The sequence below is a fragment of the Hibiscus syriacus genome, unplaced genomic scaffold (genome assembly GCF_006381635.1).
Source record: "Hibiscus syriacus cultivar Baekdansim isolate YM2019G1 unplaced genomic scaffold, ASM638163v2 tig00000765_pilon, whole genome shotgun sequence".
Taxonomy (NCBI): domain Eukaryota; kingdom Viridiplantae; phylum Streptophyta; class Magnoliopsida; order Malvales; family Malvaceae; genus Hibiscus; species Hibiscus syriacus.
Window position 1 is genome coordinate 232,418 of NW_024061821.1, and position 14,294 is coordinate 246,711.

Here is a 14,294-nt window from a genome sequence, read left to right on the forward strand (position 1 = left end):
CCTTCCAACTCTTAACGGTGAAGCGCTCGGCGTGAAAATAGGAATACCCTGCCTACCCCATACATTAGAGCGCCCGGCGTAAGATCAGGTCATCCGGCCTACTCCCCACTGGAAGCGCTCGGCATGAACTCTGTCCCCCTTCCAACTCTTAATGTTGAAGCGCTCGGCGAAATTCCTTAAAAGAAATAAGAACACATCTCATCTACCACGAATCATTCGGCTCTGATACCAAATGTCACGGACTTACCTTTTCCAACTAGATTTGTAATCCGTGCGGCACCTGAAAAGGGACTCTTCCCAAGTCAAGTCAGCCTTTATCTCGTATATCTGATCAAACAGGAATAAACATCACGTTAGATCATTGTAGCAACACGGTCCCTCAACCAATAATTTAAGCCCGTGGGGCATAGCGGATGCACACCTCAACCCCCGGACTTCTCCGAGGGAAAAATGTTTTATTAACAAAAGAAACATCGGGTTACAGAAGACTCACCCACACCATCGATTAGGCCGTAGGGGCGGCCCTCGATGATGTTCACAAGACACATACCTTTACCTGTGGATCAGCCCAAACTCTGCCGGCTGTCCACCCCCTACATATATGCGAAAACAAAATAACAGAAATGCTACCTATAGACGTTGAAAAGCTCGAACAGGGGACATTAAGACATATCCCCACTCCCTACCTAAAACATTGAAATGCTTGAAAAGAGGACAAGCTTATTCTACCCTGCCACTAGGCCCTATACATGGTTGGCCTTGGCATACGTATCCGGTTGTGGCCATATAAGAAAAGGGATGGCCACGACACGTCAGCTCCCTTCCGGTTGAATATTGGTTTGTTTGGTTTTTTCCACTCATTTTAGTTTTGGATTAAGTTATTTGTAGAAGAATAGGCTGTTATAAAATAAAATATTAGCATCAATTGAGAAAAATAATTCAAATGAAATAAATTAAACTATAATTGACTCTTGATCAGTATAATAATTGAAATGGATATCAATTTATGAAATTAAATAATTCTTTAATATTCGTACACTCGAATATCAATTGTTAAAATCAGTCAATATTTCTATTTTCGATAAATAAAAATATAACTCGAAAAATATTTTTCGCCCAAATTAAATCTGGCATCGGAAAAAATACAAAAAATAAAAAGGATTTTTTCGTGTAAAATTAAGAGAATATTGAATCATATATTAAAAGTGAAATAATCTTTTATGGGCTCAAAAGCCTCTTAAAATCCATCTCAGGTGTGAGAGATTGTTTTTCTTGGTAAAGTGATTACTACATTATATTTATACGTCCGAGGCTGCCCGAACAACATGGTATCTTTAACAAGGCTATAATGTTATAAATTTACAAATACGCATACGGTTAGGAAGAATACATCATATATTTCGAATATTTTTTTAAAGATGTCACATTGTCCGAACGATCTTTATATACATAGTAACAATTACTTTATTTAAGAAAATAATTCTACTCACATCTGTGATAAAAAAAATCCCATCACAATGTCTGAGCAATTTTTTCTTTAAAATGATTATAGAAAGTCAATAATGTAGCAATTCCATCTACAAATAAACCTAATATCTTTTGCTTCAAAATCATGATCACAAAAACAATAAATAATCTTTATATCTTCAAATATGTTCATATTCTAAGAAGAAAAATGCTGAGTTCAGGGCCAACATTGCTATCAAGATTCACCATGTAAAACGCTTCTGAATCACGATTCCCCACCACTCGTTCAAACTTAGCCCTCATATACAACACCTCACCTTCACCCCCACCATCTTTCCCTGCATCCTCTACCGCCGGAATAACCCCGGCCCCCACCGACACGCTTTGCATGGTGCTCAACACGTGCCAATATGACTCATTGCATGTGCGCCCCACCGCGTAACCGTTCTTCCTCCCGTTACAATACATGGTCCACACAGGCTCGTGCAACAGCTTGCCGGTTCGACTTGGAACCTTCTTGCACTCGAGCGCAATCCGGAGCAAACCCGACGACATTTCTTTGACCAAACTAGAGGTAGACATGGCCAGTTCCAGTAGCAAAACCGGTTCAGACCGAGGATCATCCTGGACGGCGAAGCTGAAGTGCCCCCGGCGGTTGCCAAAGAGAGTTCCCATTACTTTACGGCCAATGGTATGTGTCAGAGAGAGGCGAGTTGGGACGATATTGGGGAAAGCCATCATTTTGATAAAGGAACGGAGGAGGGAAGAGAACCTGGAACGAACACTGTGGAAACTTTGGAATGCAGAACGTGGGGACGATGAAGAGGAGATTGATCGAAGGAGTTTATCAGAGATTTCTGGGTTTTCAGCAGGAATCGAGAGGCAAGTAGTAAAGTTCGATGGGGTGATATTCTTTCCTGCGCTTTTGTAGTTGAAATTGTTGAAGCTTCTGCTGCTTCCAAGGGATGCGAGTTCTTGATGGGGTTTCATGGTAAACTCACAGAATTTAAGAAAATGGAAGATTATCATAATGGTGGTTTTATTTCTCAATTCTCACGCATAAGGCATAACCCAATGTATTATTTATATATATATACAGACTGTGTTTTTTGCAATAGGCTTGCATGTTCCACGTCTATCAATGCCAGGATGTAAAATACGCTTTTTACATTACAATACCTTTTCTATAAAGGGTAAATTGCACTATTAGTCAATAAATTTTGACTTCATTTATTTTTAATCATCAAACTATGAAAATTGTAATTATACGTTAATGTTTCTAATTTTCTTTTTAATTATTGGATTGTTAATGCTTTCACGCCATATGGCATGGTGTTTTCTTTCTTTTTTTTTTTTTTTGTAGAAACAATGATATTGGCATATTCTTCAAGTCACTGCTGTGCACCATCATTCGTTTGATAATGAAATTTTGATAATCAAAATTTAGATTTTATAATACTTCAATCTTTATTTATGGTTGTTTTAGTCTAAGTTTTATACATATTATTCGTTTTCTCAAAATAATAAATTATACTGTTTGAATTTTCAAATAATCACCCCAAATTTGTTCAATCTCAAACCCAAAAAAGAGATTTTGTTTTGAAGTTTTATGAACTTAATTTAAATTTTTTTTAGAAAAACTTAAACCAATAAAATAATGAAAAATAATAAGATGAGTTTATTAGTGTTTAGAGTAACATGAGAAAATGTTAGAGAACAAAAATTTCATTAGAGGTGGTGGAAAATAGGAGAAGAAAACCTTAAGAGATTTTTTCTAGAAGATGATGAAAAACAACAAAATATTTTTGTTTCGTTTTGGTCACTAAATTATTTTTAATTCAAAATCATATATTATTACGTTCTGATTTGATTTTGGTCATTCACACTTAAAAAAATAAAGATGATACTGACATGCCACACCATAAAAAAATGTCATATCAATAGTTTTGTTAACTTTTTAACAATGAGTGACGAAATAAAATCAAAACTTAATATTATTTGTGTTTTTAGAAAAAAAATAATCGAATGATCAAAATGAAACAAAAATGATAGCTAGAAACTAAACGTGCAATTTATCCAAGAATTTGACTTCCATGTGATCCAGACAGACTTGTCGATTTTTCTAAAATGACATCGTTTTAAGATCCAAAGAGTCTTTCCGAAATGACATTGTTTCATAGGCTTTAAATACCACAATTTAGGGATTTTTACCTTTCATTTTCTTTCTCCTCTCTTTAGCCTTCTCTCCCACTTTATTCTCTCTAGAATTCTAAAATTTGATCATGTCCACCACTGTGAGCAACATTGCTCGCCGTTGTATATCGCACCAGTAGCATCGCCGCTCATCGTCATACATCATAAACATATCCGTTTTTGAGATTTATGTGGCCTTAGGAAAAATAAAAAAGTTAGACTTTTATTCCGATTGTTTAATTATTTTTTTTAAATCATATCTAATATTACATTTTTGGTCACATATTGTTAAAAAATTATTAGCAATACTGACGTGATATTTTCTAAATTTCTTAAATGATGATGTGACATTATCTTACAGTGACATGTCAATATCATTGTTCATTTTTTAATAGCAGATGACCAAAATGAAGCAAAAACTAAATGTTAGATTTGATTTAAAAAAATAATTGCATGACCAAAACTGAACAAAAGTAATAGTTGATGCACTAAACATGTATTTTACTTGTTTTTTAATTAGAATCCTGGGTAGGTACCCCTCCTGCCCTCGACACTTTTCCCCTTTTTCTAGTTTATTTATTTTTCTTTCACTTCATTCTTTTAACCTTTTCTGTTTGGTTGCGGTTTGTAGACTTCCTTACTGGTTTAGGACGCACATGAGGGTTTGAACTTATAGTTTTGGTATAGAAATAAAATCAAATGAAACACGCTAAAAACATTGTTCATTAACTTAATAGATCATATATGTTTATCATTCTTCATATTTTTTATTAAGAATTTATAACAAATAATCTCTTTATATTGGAAAAAAAAACCCAACAGACTTAACTAAACTTGCATGGACTACGTCGTGGCCTCCTGAAGCAGCTACAAAACCTCCGGTGGTGGTGAGTTGCCCAGGCGAACTTCATAGTCTTTCCTCATTAACGTTTTTTGCCATAACGTCGGCTATTTGTATTTCCTTCTCGTCTTATATGTTGAACTTTGACACTCCATTTACGTCTAAGCAGCTCATATATGTGCTGTAATAGAGAAGAGCTTCCTAGTTGATCTTACCTCCTTGCAGAAGTCGAAAGGTATCCATTGAATCCAATTCTAACAGAATCTTACGCAACCCAATGTCCCAAGCGCAAGAGAGTCCCACAAGTGTCCCTCATAGTTCCGCCTCAAGTATCGAGCAAATTCCAATGAATTGTGCAAATCCTAATTTCCAGTTATCGTTTGAGTCACGCAGTACCCCTCCACAAGATGCAATGTCATCATTCGGACTTCTTGCACCATTCCACATCCAGTGGATTTCAGTGAGCTGATTCTTGCACCTTAATTGGGTCTTGTATTGATTGGCTTCTACTTTCTTCCCGTGCTTTACAAGTCAATATTTGTAGATGTTTGCTTCGCTCAGGCACTAATCATGTATCTTCCGTTGGATTGTCAAACGTGATTGAGTTACGTTCCATTCATAAATTCCAGCACATTGCCAATCGTTGTTAGAAGAATTTGAACTGATATAAATTAATTTAAAATCTAAATATCATGTTTTATTTTAAAGTTTCAACACAATTTTAGTGAAGATGCTAAACACATATATTGTTTTTATGTTTTTAAATTTTCACTCATTTTTATTTTTATTTTCTGAAAATTATTTTTTAATTTCATAACCAAACATATTTACTTTTAACGCTTTTTATTTTCTAAAAAATAAAAATAATTCGTAATTTTTTAAAACCAAACGCTTGCTTAATTTTTAATTGATTGAACTTTTTTAACAAGTTATCAAATAAATATTTAATTTTCTATGTAATATAAAATAAAATAAAAATATTATAATATTAAAAATGGGTTGGACTTATTAGATTCCAAATCAATCTATATTTTAAACTAATATAATTTTATTTAAATTCTTTTTTGAGTTTAATATTTTTGTTCAAAATTTTGAATAAACTTGGAGCACCAATGCTTGTTGGGTTGTATGACAAATATAAATATTTTACTGGAAAGGTAAACTCTGCTGTAGACTATGAGTGCACACACCGCAGATTTCAAATATTCCACGTGGCATATGCAACGGACAGGATTGTCCCCCGCGTGGTCCTACGTATTTGAATTCAAATTTCTGCTCTAAAGTTAACGTTACGATTTTGAACTCCAGAGCTTCGGATCCTTTCCAAAAACCGAAGCCAGGACCATTGGAAGAAACAAAATTAGAAGATCGCAATATCAAAGCAAACACACAAAGAGAGAGAGAGAGAGAGAGAGATCCCACAGACCAGAATTAAACATCCTAATTTGACTGCGGCTACAGCATTTCTCTCCTTACTCTACAAATTTTTTGTTTTAAAAGATTCCCAAAAGTATGTTCCTTCTCTCAATTCCCCCCCCCCCAAGTTTTAGTTTTTAATGTATACGGAGAAGAGTGGATTAATGGGTTTTGTTGCCTTGTTCTGATATGATGAGTTTGATTTGATATTTGAAAGGAAGAACAGAAGAAAGGGATTCGAAATGGAGACTGTTACAAGAACTGGATTCCAAGACCTCAATTTGGCTTCTAGGAAAGCCGAAGAAGCCGGTTCGTTTTCTTTACTCCTTTCTTTTTATGTTATCAAGGGATTGGAATTTGGAAAAGAAACAAGAAAGTCGATTTCCACTTCTTTTTTTTCATTGCAAATTACGGTTCCTTTATTTAAGAAAAAAAGTTCGATGATATTCAAAAGTATAGTTTTTTTTGTCAATGAATTTGCAAAAAAAAAACAGATGATATTCATTGTTTTTTGTAGCTTTGAGAAGATACGTGGCTTTTGCTTGGTTAGAAACCTTAATTGGCCCACTGGGGATATCAGGCCAGCCATCAGAGAAAGAGTTCATTTCTTGCTTGAGAAATGGTTTGATTCTTTGCAATGTCATTAACAAGATCCATCCTGGTGCAGTCGCCAAGGTATCATCTGTTTTACTATCTTTTGTTCCACGTTTAGTTCATTCGTATGTTATAAAATTGACACCTTTCCCATGAATTTTAAGGTTGTTGAGAGCAATTCACATGCACAATCATTCAACAGGGAGTTTCAGCCTCCACGAGCCTATCAATACTTTGAAAACGTTAGGAATTTTCTAGTTTCCATTGAAGAGCTTAAACTGCCAGCATTTGAAGCTTGTGATCTCGAAAGGGTAAAGTCGGATTCTACATTGAATAATTGTTGTAGTTTTTGGTCACAATTTTATGTTGAAAATCATAAACGAAGTCAATTATAATGGACCAGGACAAAGTGGAGGCAGGGTCTGCAGCTAAGGTTGTGGACTGCATATTAGCCCTGAAGTCATACCATGAATGTAAGCAGATTAATTGTGGAATTGGTAATGGATATTATAAGCTTACAAGGTCTCCCATTGTTATGCATTCTTCCGCTAAGATCCACTCGCTAGCGTCATCAGAATCTTGTAGGCGGTTGGACATGTCTGCTGCTGGTGATAAACAACCACCTGCCCATGATGAAAACCATAAACTTGAAGGTTTTGATTCGTCTTTCTTTGATGTATTTCTTTCCCATTTTGTCAGAGGCTTTCTTGATTCTTTTAATTAGTAACTAAAAATGAAATGTGCATTAGTGTTTAAACAAGATAATTAGTACTACAAGCTTTTGTTACTAAAACTATTTATATGCATTTCTTTTCACATATGTATCATCCAAAGAAAACAGTGTTTTAGCGAGAATATTAATCAAATTCCTTATTAATTTACGTCTGTGTGATGCATGTGTTTGCAGACACAATTGTGAAGTTACTTGCTGACTACATGGTTGAGGCAAAGGAAAACATCGATGACAACTTTTTGGGTTCTTTCCGTAATAGAAATCTGGTAATATACGTATATATTATTCGTATATTGACCTTGTTCTATTCAAGAAATCATGTACTAAACTCTCTTGTGTAACAGGATTCAGTATTGAGCAAGATGATTTCAAGTTGCTTGGAGGAGCAACTTCAAAATAAGATCCCTGAGGTGAGCTCAGAGAAGCCAAGAAACACTTCTCATTTTCTCTTATTGAAATTTCATATAATCTATACTTCTGAGAAATTACCCCATAAGATTGCTTTATATGGACTAAATTCTAAAATTATGGATATCTCGAAACTTAATTCAGTACCAGGCACCAGCTGGTTCCTTTCTTTTCCCGCCGTCATTCTTTACTATTAAAGTGCAAAAGGTAGCTGTCACCTATATGTCTATATCTTGATTATAAAAAACACTAATTTGTATAAATGAATCATTAGGGTAGATAGCTTATTTCCCCACCTAGCTCCAACTTCTGGTGATATGAACTCAGTCTCATTGTGTCCTTACTGTGTTTTATGTGCTTTTACGCACTCTCTTTTTTTTTCACTGCCCTTTCTTATGTTTTCAGTAAATCTTTGATTGATTATAATCATCTCCTTTTTGCTCCAAAACAGCTGAAATCAATGTTTAAGGATTTTGTAAAAGAAAGTAAAGGGTCTGCTGTTCACTCTACATCTATGCCTCTAGAGGATATATCTTCATTCAGACAATGTCAGGTATATATTCTCACCATCTATATAATTTTTTTTTTTTTTGCTGAATTGATGAGGCCTACATGTTTTAGTGCCAGTCTGCCAGAATAATAACATATTTACCTTTGTTATCCACAATCAGGTTACTGTAGGAAATAGATATATGCCTTTCATGTGTATACTCAACATTTTCTAAGTTTTTCCATATATTTTGGAGGATCATATCCATATCCATGTCTGAGTATTTTTAGACATAGATGTTGGACATGAGTATTTTAAGAAAAATGAAGAATAAGAAAACATAGCTTTTGACTTTGCATAAACTTGTAATTACTTTTAGTAACTATAACCTCACTTAGCTATCAATTCGATAATAAAATGCAAACTTCAGTGGCGAATAGTAAATTTTAAAACCCTTCATTTAAATATAAATTACAAATAGTGCAGCTTCTAATTCAACATGTAAAATAAAAATACTTACGAGAGTCTGAAATTATTCATTAAAAGATTGTTGGTATTTTTGCTTGAGTATCATTATGTGTATGTGGCCGTGGAGATATTTAGCTCTCCTTAACATGTTCTGTACGCCTACATAACAACCTTATCTGCCGGTTTTGCATTGATTACCATATTTGTTGCAAAATCTGACAAGTGCCGCTTCATTGTTTCTGTAGGGATCAAGAGCTAACATGAAAAAGGCAAATCACAACCACTTGAATTTATTGAAAATGCAGGAAAAAGAACTTTCAGTATGTATTTCTTTTGCTTCACCTACTCTGTATTTGTTACAAAAAGCATTATGGAAAATAACCACTGGGTGTTGAATACATGTATGTGTTATGCTCAACCTTTTAAATTTTCGTGCATTTAAAGGATTATACCCATATTTTAAGTTCAAATAAATGACTGATCACAAATTCTCCAGGAAAAAAGCGAAGAGTCTGGTAACATAGATGGAAAATGTTGCATTCTAATAGTTTACTATTCCTCACAACAAATAGTGCAAGGATTCATTCTCGTTTTTGGATTATTCTAACATGTGAGATGCATTAATTTCTGCCTGCTGCTTCATTTATCGTAGTGTTTTTAATTTTATTTTCAGAACCTCAGGGATTTGTTGTCTACAACAAAAAGAGCGTTTGAAGACTTGCAATCACAACTGCAAAAGGATTTGAAAAATATAGGTATGTTACGTTAGCAGTCATCTTGTACCTAAGTTGAGTAACCCTTGTTGAGATTATTTTGTAGCAAGTTAAATGTGTCTATTCTTGTGTACGGTCTCAGGAAGTCAAGTAGAAGAGATGTCCACTGCTGCAGTTCAATATCACAAGGTGGCGGAAGAGAACAGGAAGTTATATAATTTGGTACAGGATTTGAAAGGTATATAATAATGGTTAACTAGGCATCTTAGCTATGTTTTAATTTGGAATCTCTCAGTCATGTTCTGAAAAAAGTTTACCTCCAGGACATATTCGAGTATTCTGTAGAATTAGACCTACTTTCTGTGCTGAAGGAAGAAATGTAATAGATTTTATTGGAGAGGATGGTTCACTTGTGATTTCGGACCCATTGAAATCTAAAAAGGATGGAAGAAAAGTCTTTCAGTTTAATCGTGTTTTTGGTCCAAGTGCAACACAAGGTAAATTGTAAGAAAATTCAGGCTAATTGTTTATGATGTCTTATCTTGTACATGGATTTGATTTCTTTACACCATGACTCTTATTTTTCAGATGATGTGTTTAATGACACTCAGCCTTTGATTCGATCTGTCATGGATGGTTATAATGTTTGCATCTTTGCATATGGTAAAACTGGATCAGGCAAAACTTATACTATGGTAAGACCTTCAATTTTCTTTCATATTAAAAAAAAGTGGCAAGCAATAGTTACTTTATCTGATTTAGTCTTAGTTTGGTACAATTTTTCATGGTCAGTATTTATATGGTCTAGGCCTATGTTATCTTGACCTTAAAGTACCCATGTCTAGCATTTATATCCTACATATATTCATACATGGATATGCAGTTAATGGTCCAATATATGAAAAAGAATTTTACATAAGGTTGGACATATACTTCTCCCTGAATCCTGATAACATAGGTCTTCAAATTCGGTGATTTGCCATGTTTTAATTTTCATTTTTCACCTGTTGCTTATGGCACAAGATAAAAGGTAGTTACACTTATTGCATTATTTTTCCAAGTTTTTCCCTTAATTACCTTTTCTTTAATCTGACTTGTCTTTATGGTGACAGAGTGGTCCATCAGGAGGATCAACTAAGGATTTGGGGATTAATTATCTAGCTCTTAGTGATCTCTTTGAAATTTCTAATCAAAGGGAAGATATCATAAGTTACGAGATTAAAGTTCAAATGGTGGAGATATATAATGAACAAATCAGAGACCTTCTTTCAGAAGATTCATCATCCGCCAAATATCCTTTCTTTCTAATTTCTGTCTTACAAATAATAATTTGCCTTCTCTCTTTGCAATTTTTAAAGAACTCATGTAAATGCTTTTGGTAACCTTAACGTGCACAAGTTAGAGGTTCGTAGCTGCACTACTGATAATGGCTTAAGCCTTCCAGATGCTACGTTGCATACAGTGAAGTCCCCAAGTGATGTGCTAAATCTAATGAAATATGGAGAGGTGAACCGTGTTGTTTGTTCAACTGCAATCAATAATAGAAGTAGCCGCTCCCACAGGTTAGTTATGAAGGCTTGATTTCATTAATAGAAGAGTGCTTTTCATTTAGTAGAGCGAGGATGTAGAAATTAAAGGGTTGTTCAAGTTGTTTTCAGATGATGATTGTGTGTTTTACTTTGCAGTATCCTAACAGTACATTTGCATGGGAAAGATGCATATGGGAACATGCTTCGTAGTTGCTTGCATTTGGTGGACCTAGCAGGAAGCGAAAGGGTGGACAAATCAGAAGTTACGGGAGATAGGCTAAAGGAGGCTCAACATATCAATAAGTCCCTTTCTTGCCTTGGAGATGTCATCACAGCTTTGGCTCAGAAGAATTCTCATATCCCTTACAGAAACAGCAAACTCACTCTTCTCTTGCAGGACTCATTAGGTTGTTAATATTAACAAAATCTCCAACTTATAGTTTCATAATGGCACACACTTCTCTCAATTTAGACTTCAGTTACTGAATACACCTGAGCGAACTAAGGTCCTTAAATGTACCAAAAAGTAGGAAGCTTGTATAGTATTTTGCCTTTCTTGCTTAATGTAATTGAAGATGTACAAACTCGAGTTCTTTCATGGTGAAAGTTATTTGTCTTCTATGATTTTTTTATTGATATTTTTCATACGGAAATCTCTAGGTGGACATGCTAAGACACTGATGTTTGCTCATGTGAGTCCGGAGGAAGACTCTTTTGAAGAAACAATTAGTACTTTGAAGTTTGCTCGGAGAGTTTCAACGGTGGAACTCGGTGCTGCTCGTTTGAATAAAGAAAGCAGTGAGGTTATGCAGCTCAAAGAGCAGGTAAGCATACTTCAGCAATTCAACATTTGAGAGAATTGGCTGTTATCTTGAGGGCTGCTTTTGTAACTATTGAATAACTTTTTTTAGATTGAAAACCTCAAGAAGGCATTGGCTAATAAGGAAGCACCTAGCACACCTTCCTACAAAATAAAAGAACCTAAATCTCCATTTGGTAAACAAAGGGCAACAATGGAGAGAACACCTCCACGTATTCGAAGGTTGAGCATTGAGAATGGCAGCAGCACCATGAAGTCTGAGAAGGCAATGAATGTTGAAGACAGGAGAGGACCAAAAACCCCATCAACTCTAACTCGGGTGAGGAGGTTGAGCTCGGAAGGGAAGGACAATAGTCAGATAAAACTACCTGCGGATGTTAGTAAGTCTTTACATGCTAGCACAGTATCTGCACAGAAATATAGTCAGTTTCAAGATGCAGAACAGTTTGGGAATCTCAGCAATGGAAGCTCAATGATGGAGATTTACCATTCTAAAGCTCTTCGAAGTCCTACTAGTTCTTTCTTTCAAAAACAAGCGCTGAAGACAGATTGTCGAACGAAAATTCCTAGGCTTCAGTTACCAAATACACCTGAGCCAAAAGTACACGCTAGAAATGACATTCAGAATGCCATGCAAAGTGTACTTTCTACCGAGCCCCGAACTGCAAGTGGCAAAGGATCTCAAATAAGGAAATCTCTGCATACAACCATCGGGAAGCTGATCAGTGGATCTGAAAAGAGGTAGGTGAAACTCTGGTCCTTACCGATATTGTATCCAAAGATGTGAACAACAATGCCTTCTTGATTGTACTTCAATCTGAACATCTCTGCATAAATTTGCAGGAACCTACAGAACACGTTAGAAGTCAAGTCACCTATCACAAGGGACATAAATGATTTGAAGTCACCAGTCATGGCTCATGCAAAAGCAGCACGTAGGGAGTCACTTACCGGTGTCCAAACAGCTTACAGGTCCCGCAGATCTTCTCTCGGGGGGAAGCCGATCGAGTCAAGTAAGTGTCAACTCATTCTCCCCTTACTAGATTCTTTGAACACTTGCATTTTGTGTTGATAGTCGAAGCTTTTTTCGGTATCTAGGTACACCTACGAGCAATAACAGGAATGCCAAGACACCACCTCCAGTTAACCCTTCAACAAAGACAACAAAGCGGTGGTTGTAATCTTTGTAATGGCTGAATGCTAGGCCTCAACTGATGTAGCAATACTGAGTTGCTGACATTTAAAAACGGCTAACAGCAAGTTGACTATTATACACGGGAAATAATAGAATGTCAACCCATCATTGTCCCAAAATCCCTGTTCTATTTCTAACGTAAATTTTTCTCATTTTCCACGGCCAACTTGTCTTATTGCTTTCTGTTTAATTAACAGCAGCTTAGTGTCAAAAGTGATATATCAAAATTTTTCTAAAAAATATTTAATTATTTATATCTATAATTCTTCTAAGATGCACATTATAAAATATTAGTTTAAATATATCAAAAGTCCTTGTACTATTTTTAAAATTTAAAGTTAGTCTTCATATCTTATTTTTACAAAATTGAGTTTATGTATTTTTTTTTAATTTAAAAATATTGGTCTTCATCCTAATTTTAGTTTAATTTTATTGTTATCCGTTGACCTGATAATAAAAAAGGAAAACGACTCTTTTAGTACTTTAAATTTACATTTTTATCAATTTGATACTTAAATAATTTATATGGTTCATTATCAATTGGTTCAATTTTTTTTAAATAAATACTATATTGTAATCATCCAAACTAATAAAAAATTGTATTGTCCAAATTAATAATATTTTTTTATAATTTTATTTCTTTTTTGAAATTTTCTATTTAGTTTTGTTGATTATGTGACTAAAAGAAAGCATCCGAGATGGTCGTTGGACATTTGGATATTTTACCCAAAGTTTGATTATAATGCATGGTCAAAACATGTGTTGAACATTAAAAATTTTGGATAGAATCAAGCACCTCGCATCAGTGTCCGACCGCCCTGCCGACGTCCTTGGCAAGTAGCTTTAACCCCCACCGAACCGCCAAATAAATTTTGTCAAAATCGCCCATTTATTTCCGTTGCACAGCTCGAATTATTGTCCTTCTCTTATGGCATCACATCACCTTCTAATATTAACGTCATTAGTTTGTATTAATGAGTACTTATTTAATAAAATGTTCTAACCATAGCAATTCAATCTTTAATAATTAATCGTAGAAATTTTAAATTAATAAAATGTTTTTGGACGAATTGAATTTGTTCAAAGTTTTCAAAAATAATTCAAAGTTTATTTTACTTGGAATTGAGCACAAAATACGTTTTTGTACAAGTAGTATCGATATTGTTCTTACAGTATCGATACCTCATGAACAGTACCGATATTGTTCATATGGTACCAATACCAAAAGTAAGGAAAATATCGATACTCATTAGGTAGTATCGATACTACCAGCATTGCTCAAATTCCAGAATGCAAAAATGGTACCGATAACCAAAGGGGTATCGATACCATCAGGCCCCAACGACTAGTTGATTTAAATATAAACAAATGTAGTACTGATACTCCCTTTAGGAGTATCGATACCCTATGTTCTGGGCAGTTTTATT

At 34.8% G+C, this 14,294-nt stretch overlaps 2 protein-coding genes across 2 annotated transcripts; one reads left to right on the plus strand and one right to left on the minus strand.

Moving 5' to 3' along the window:
- Positions 1 to 1,651: 1,651 nt before the first annotated feature.
- LOC120216655 (protein MIZU-KUSSEI 1-like) lies at positions 1,652 to 2,457 on the minus strand. Its single transcript, XM_039214011.1, has one exon. It carries the CDS (start codon positions 2,455 to 2,457, stop codon positions 1,657 to 1,659), a length of 801 nt encoding a protein of 266 aa, XP_039069942.1. The 3' UTR covers positions 1,652 to 1,656.
- Positions 2,458 to 6,002: 3,545 nt separating this feature from the next.
- LOC120216799 (kinesin-like protein KIN-14L) lies at positions 6,003 to 12,946 on the plus strand. The gene is made up of 20 exons (XM_039214123.1): positions 6,003 to 6,011; positions 6,135 to 6,226; positions 6,435 to 6,592; positions 6,676 to 6,822; positions 6,915 to 7,164; positions 7,419 to 7,510; positions 7,589 to 7,654; positions 8,104 to 8,205; positions 8,856 to 8,930; positions 9,284 to 9,365; positions 9,466 to 9,561; positions 9,647 to 9,820; positions 9,912 to 10,018; positions 10,436 to 10,614; positions 10,721 to 10,885; positions 11,009 to 11,259; positions 11,513 to 11,676; positions 11,764 to 12,413; positions 12,516 to 12,685; positions 12,771 to 12,946. Exons 2-20 carry the CDS (start codon positions 6,160 to 6,162, stop codon positions 12,851 to 12,853), a joined length of 3,078 nt encoding a protein of 1,025 aa, XP_039070054.1. The 5' UTR covers positions 6,003 to 6,011; positions 6,135 to 6,159; the 3' UTR covers positions 12,854 to 12,946.
- The last annotated feature ends 1,348 nt before the right edge of the window (positions 12,947 to 14,294 follow it).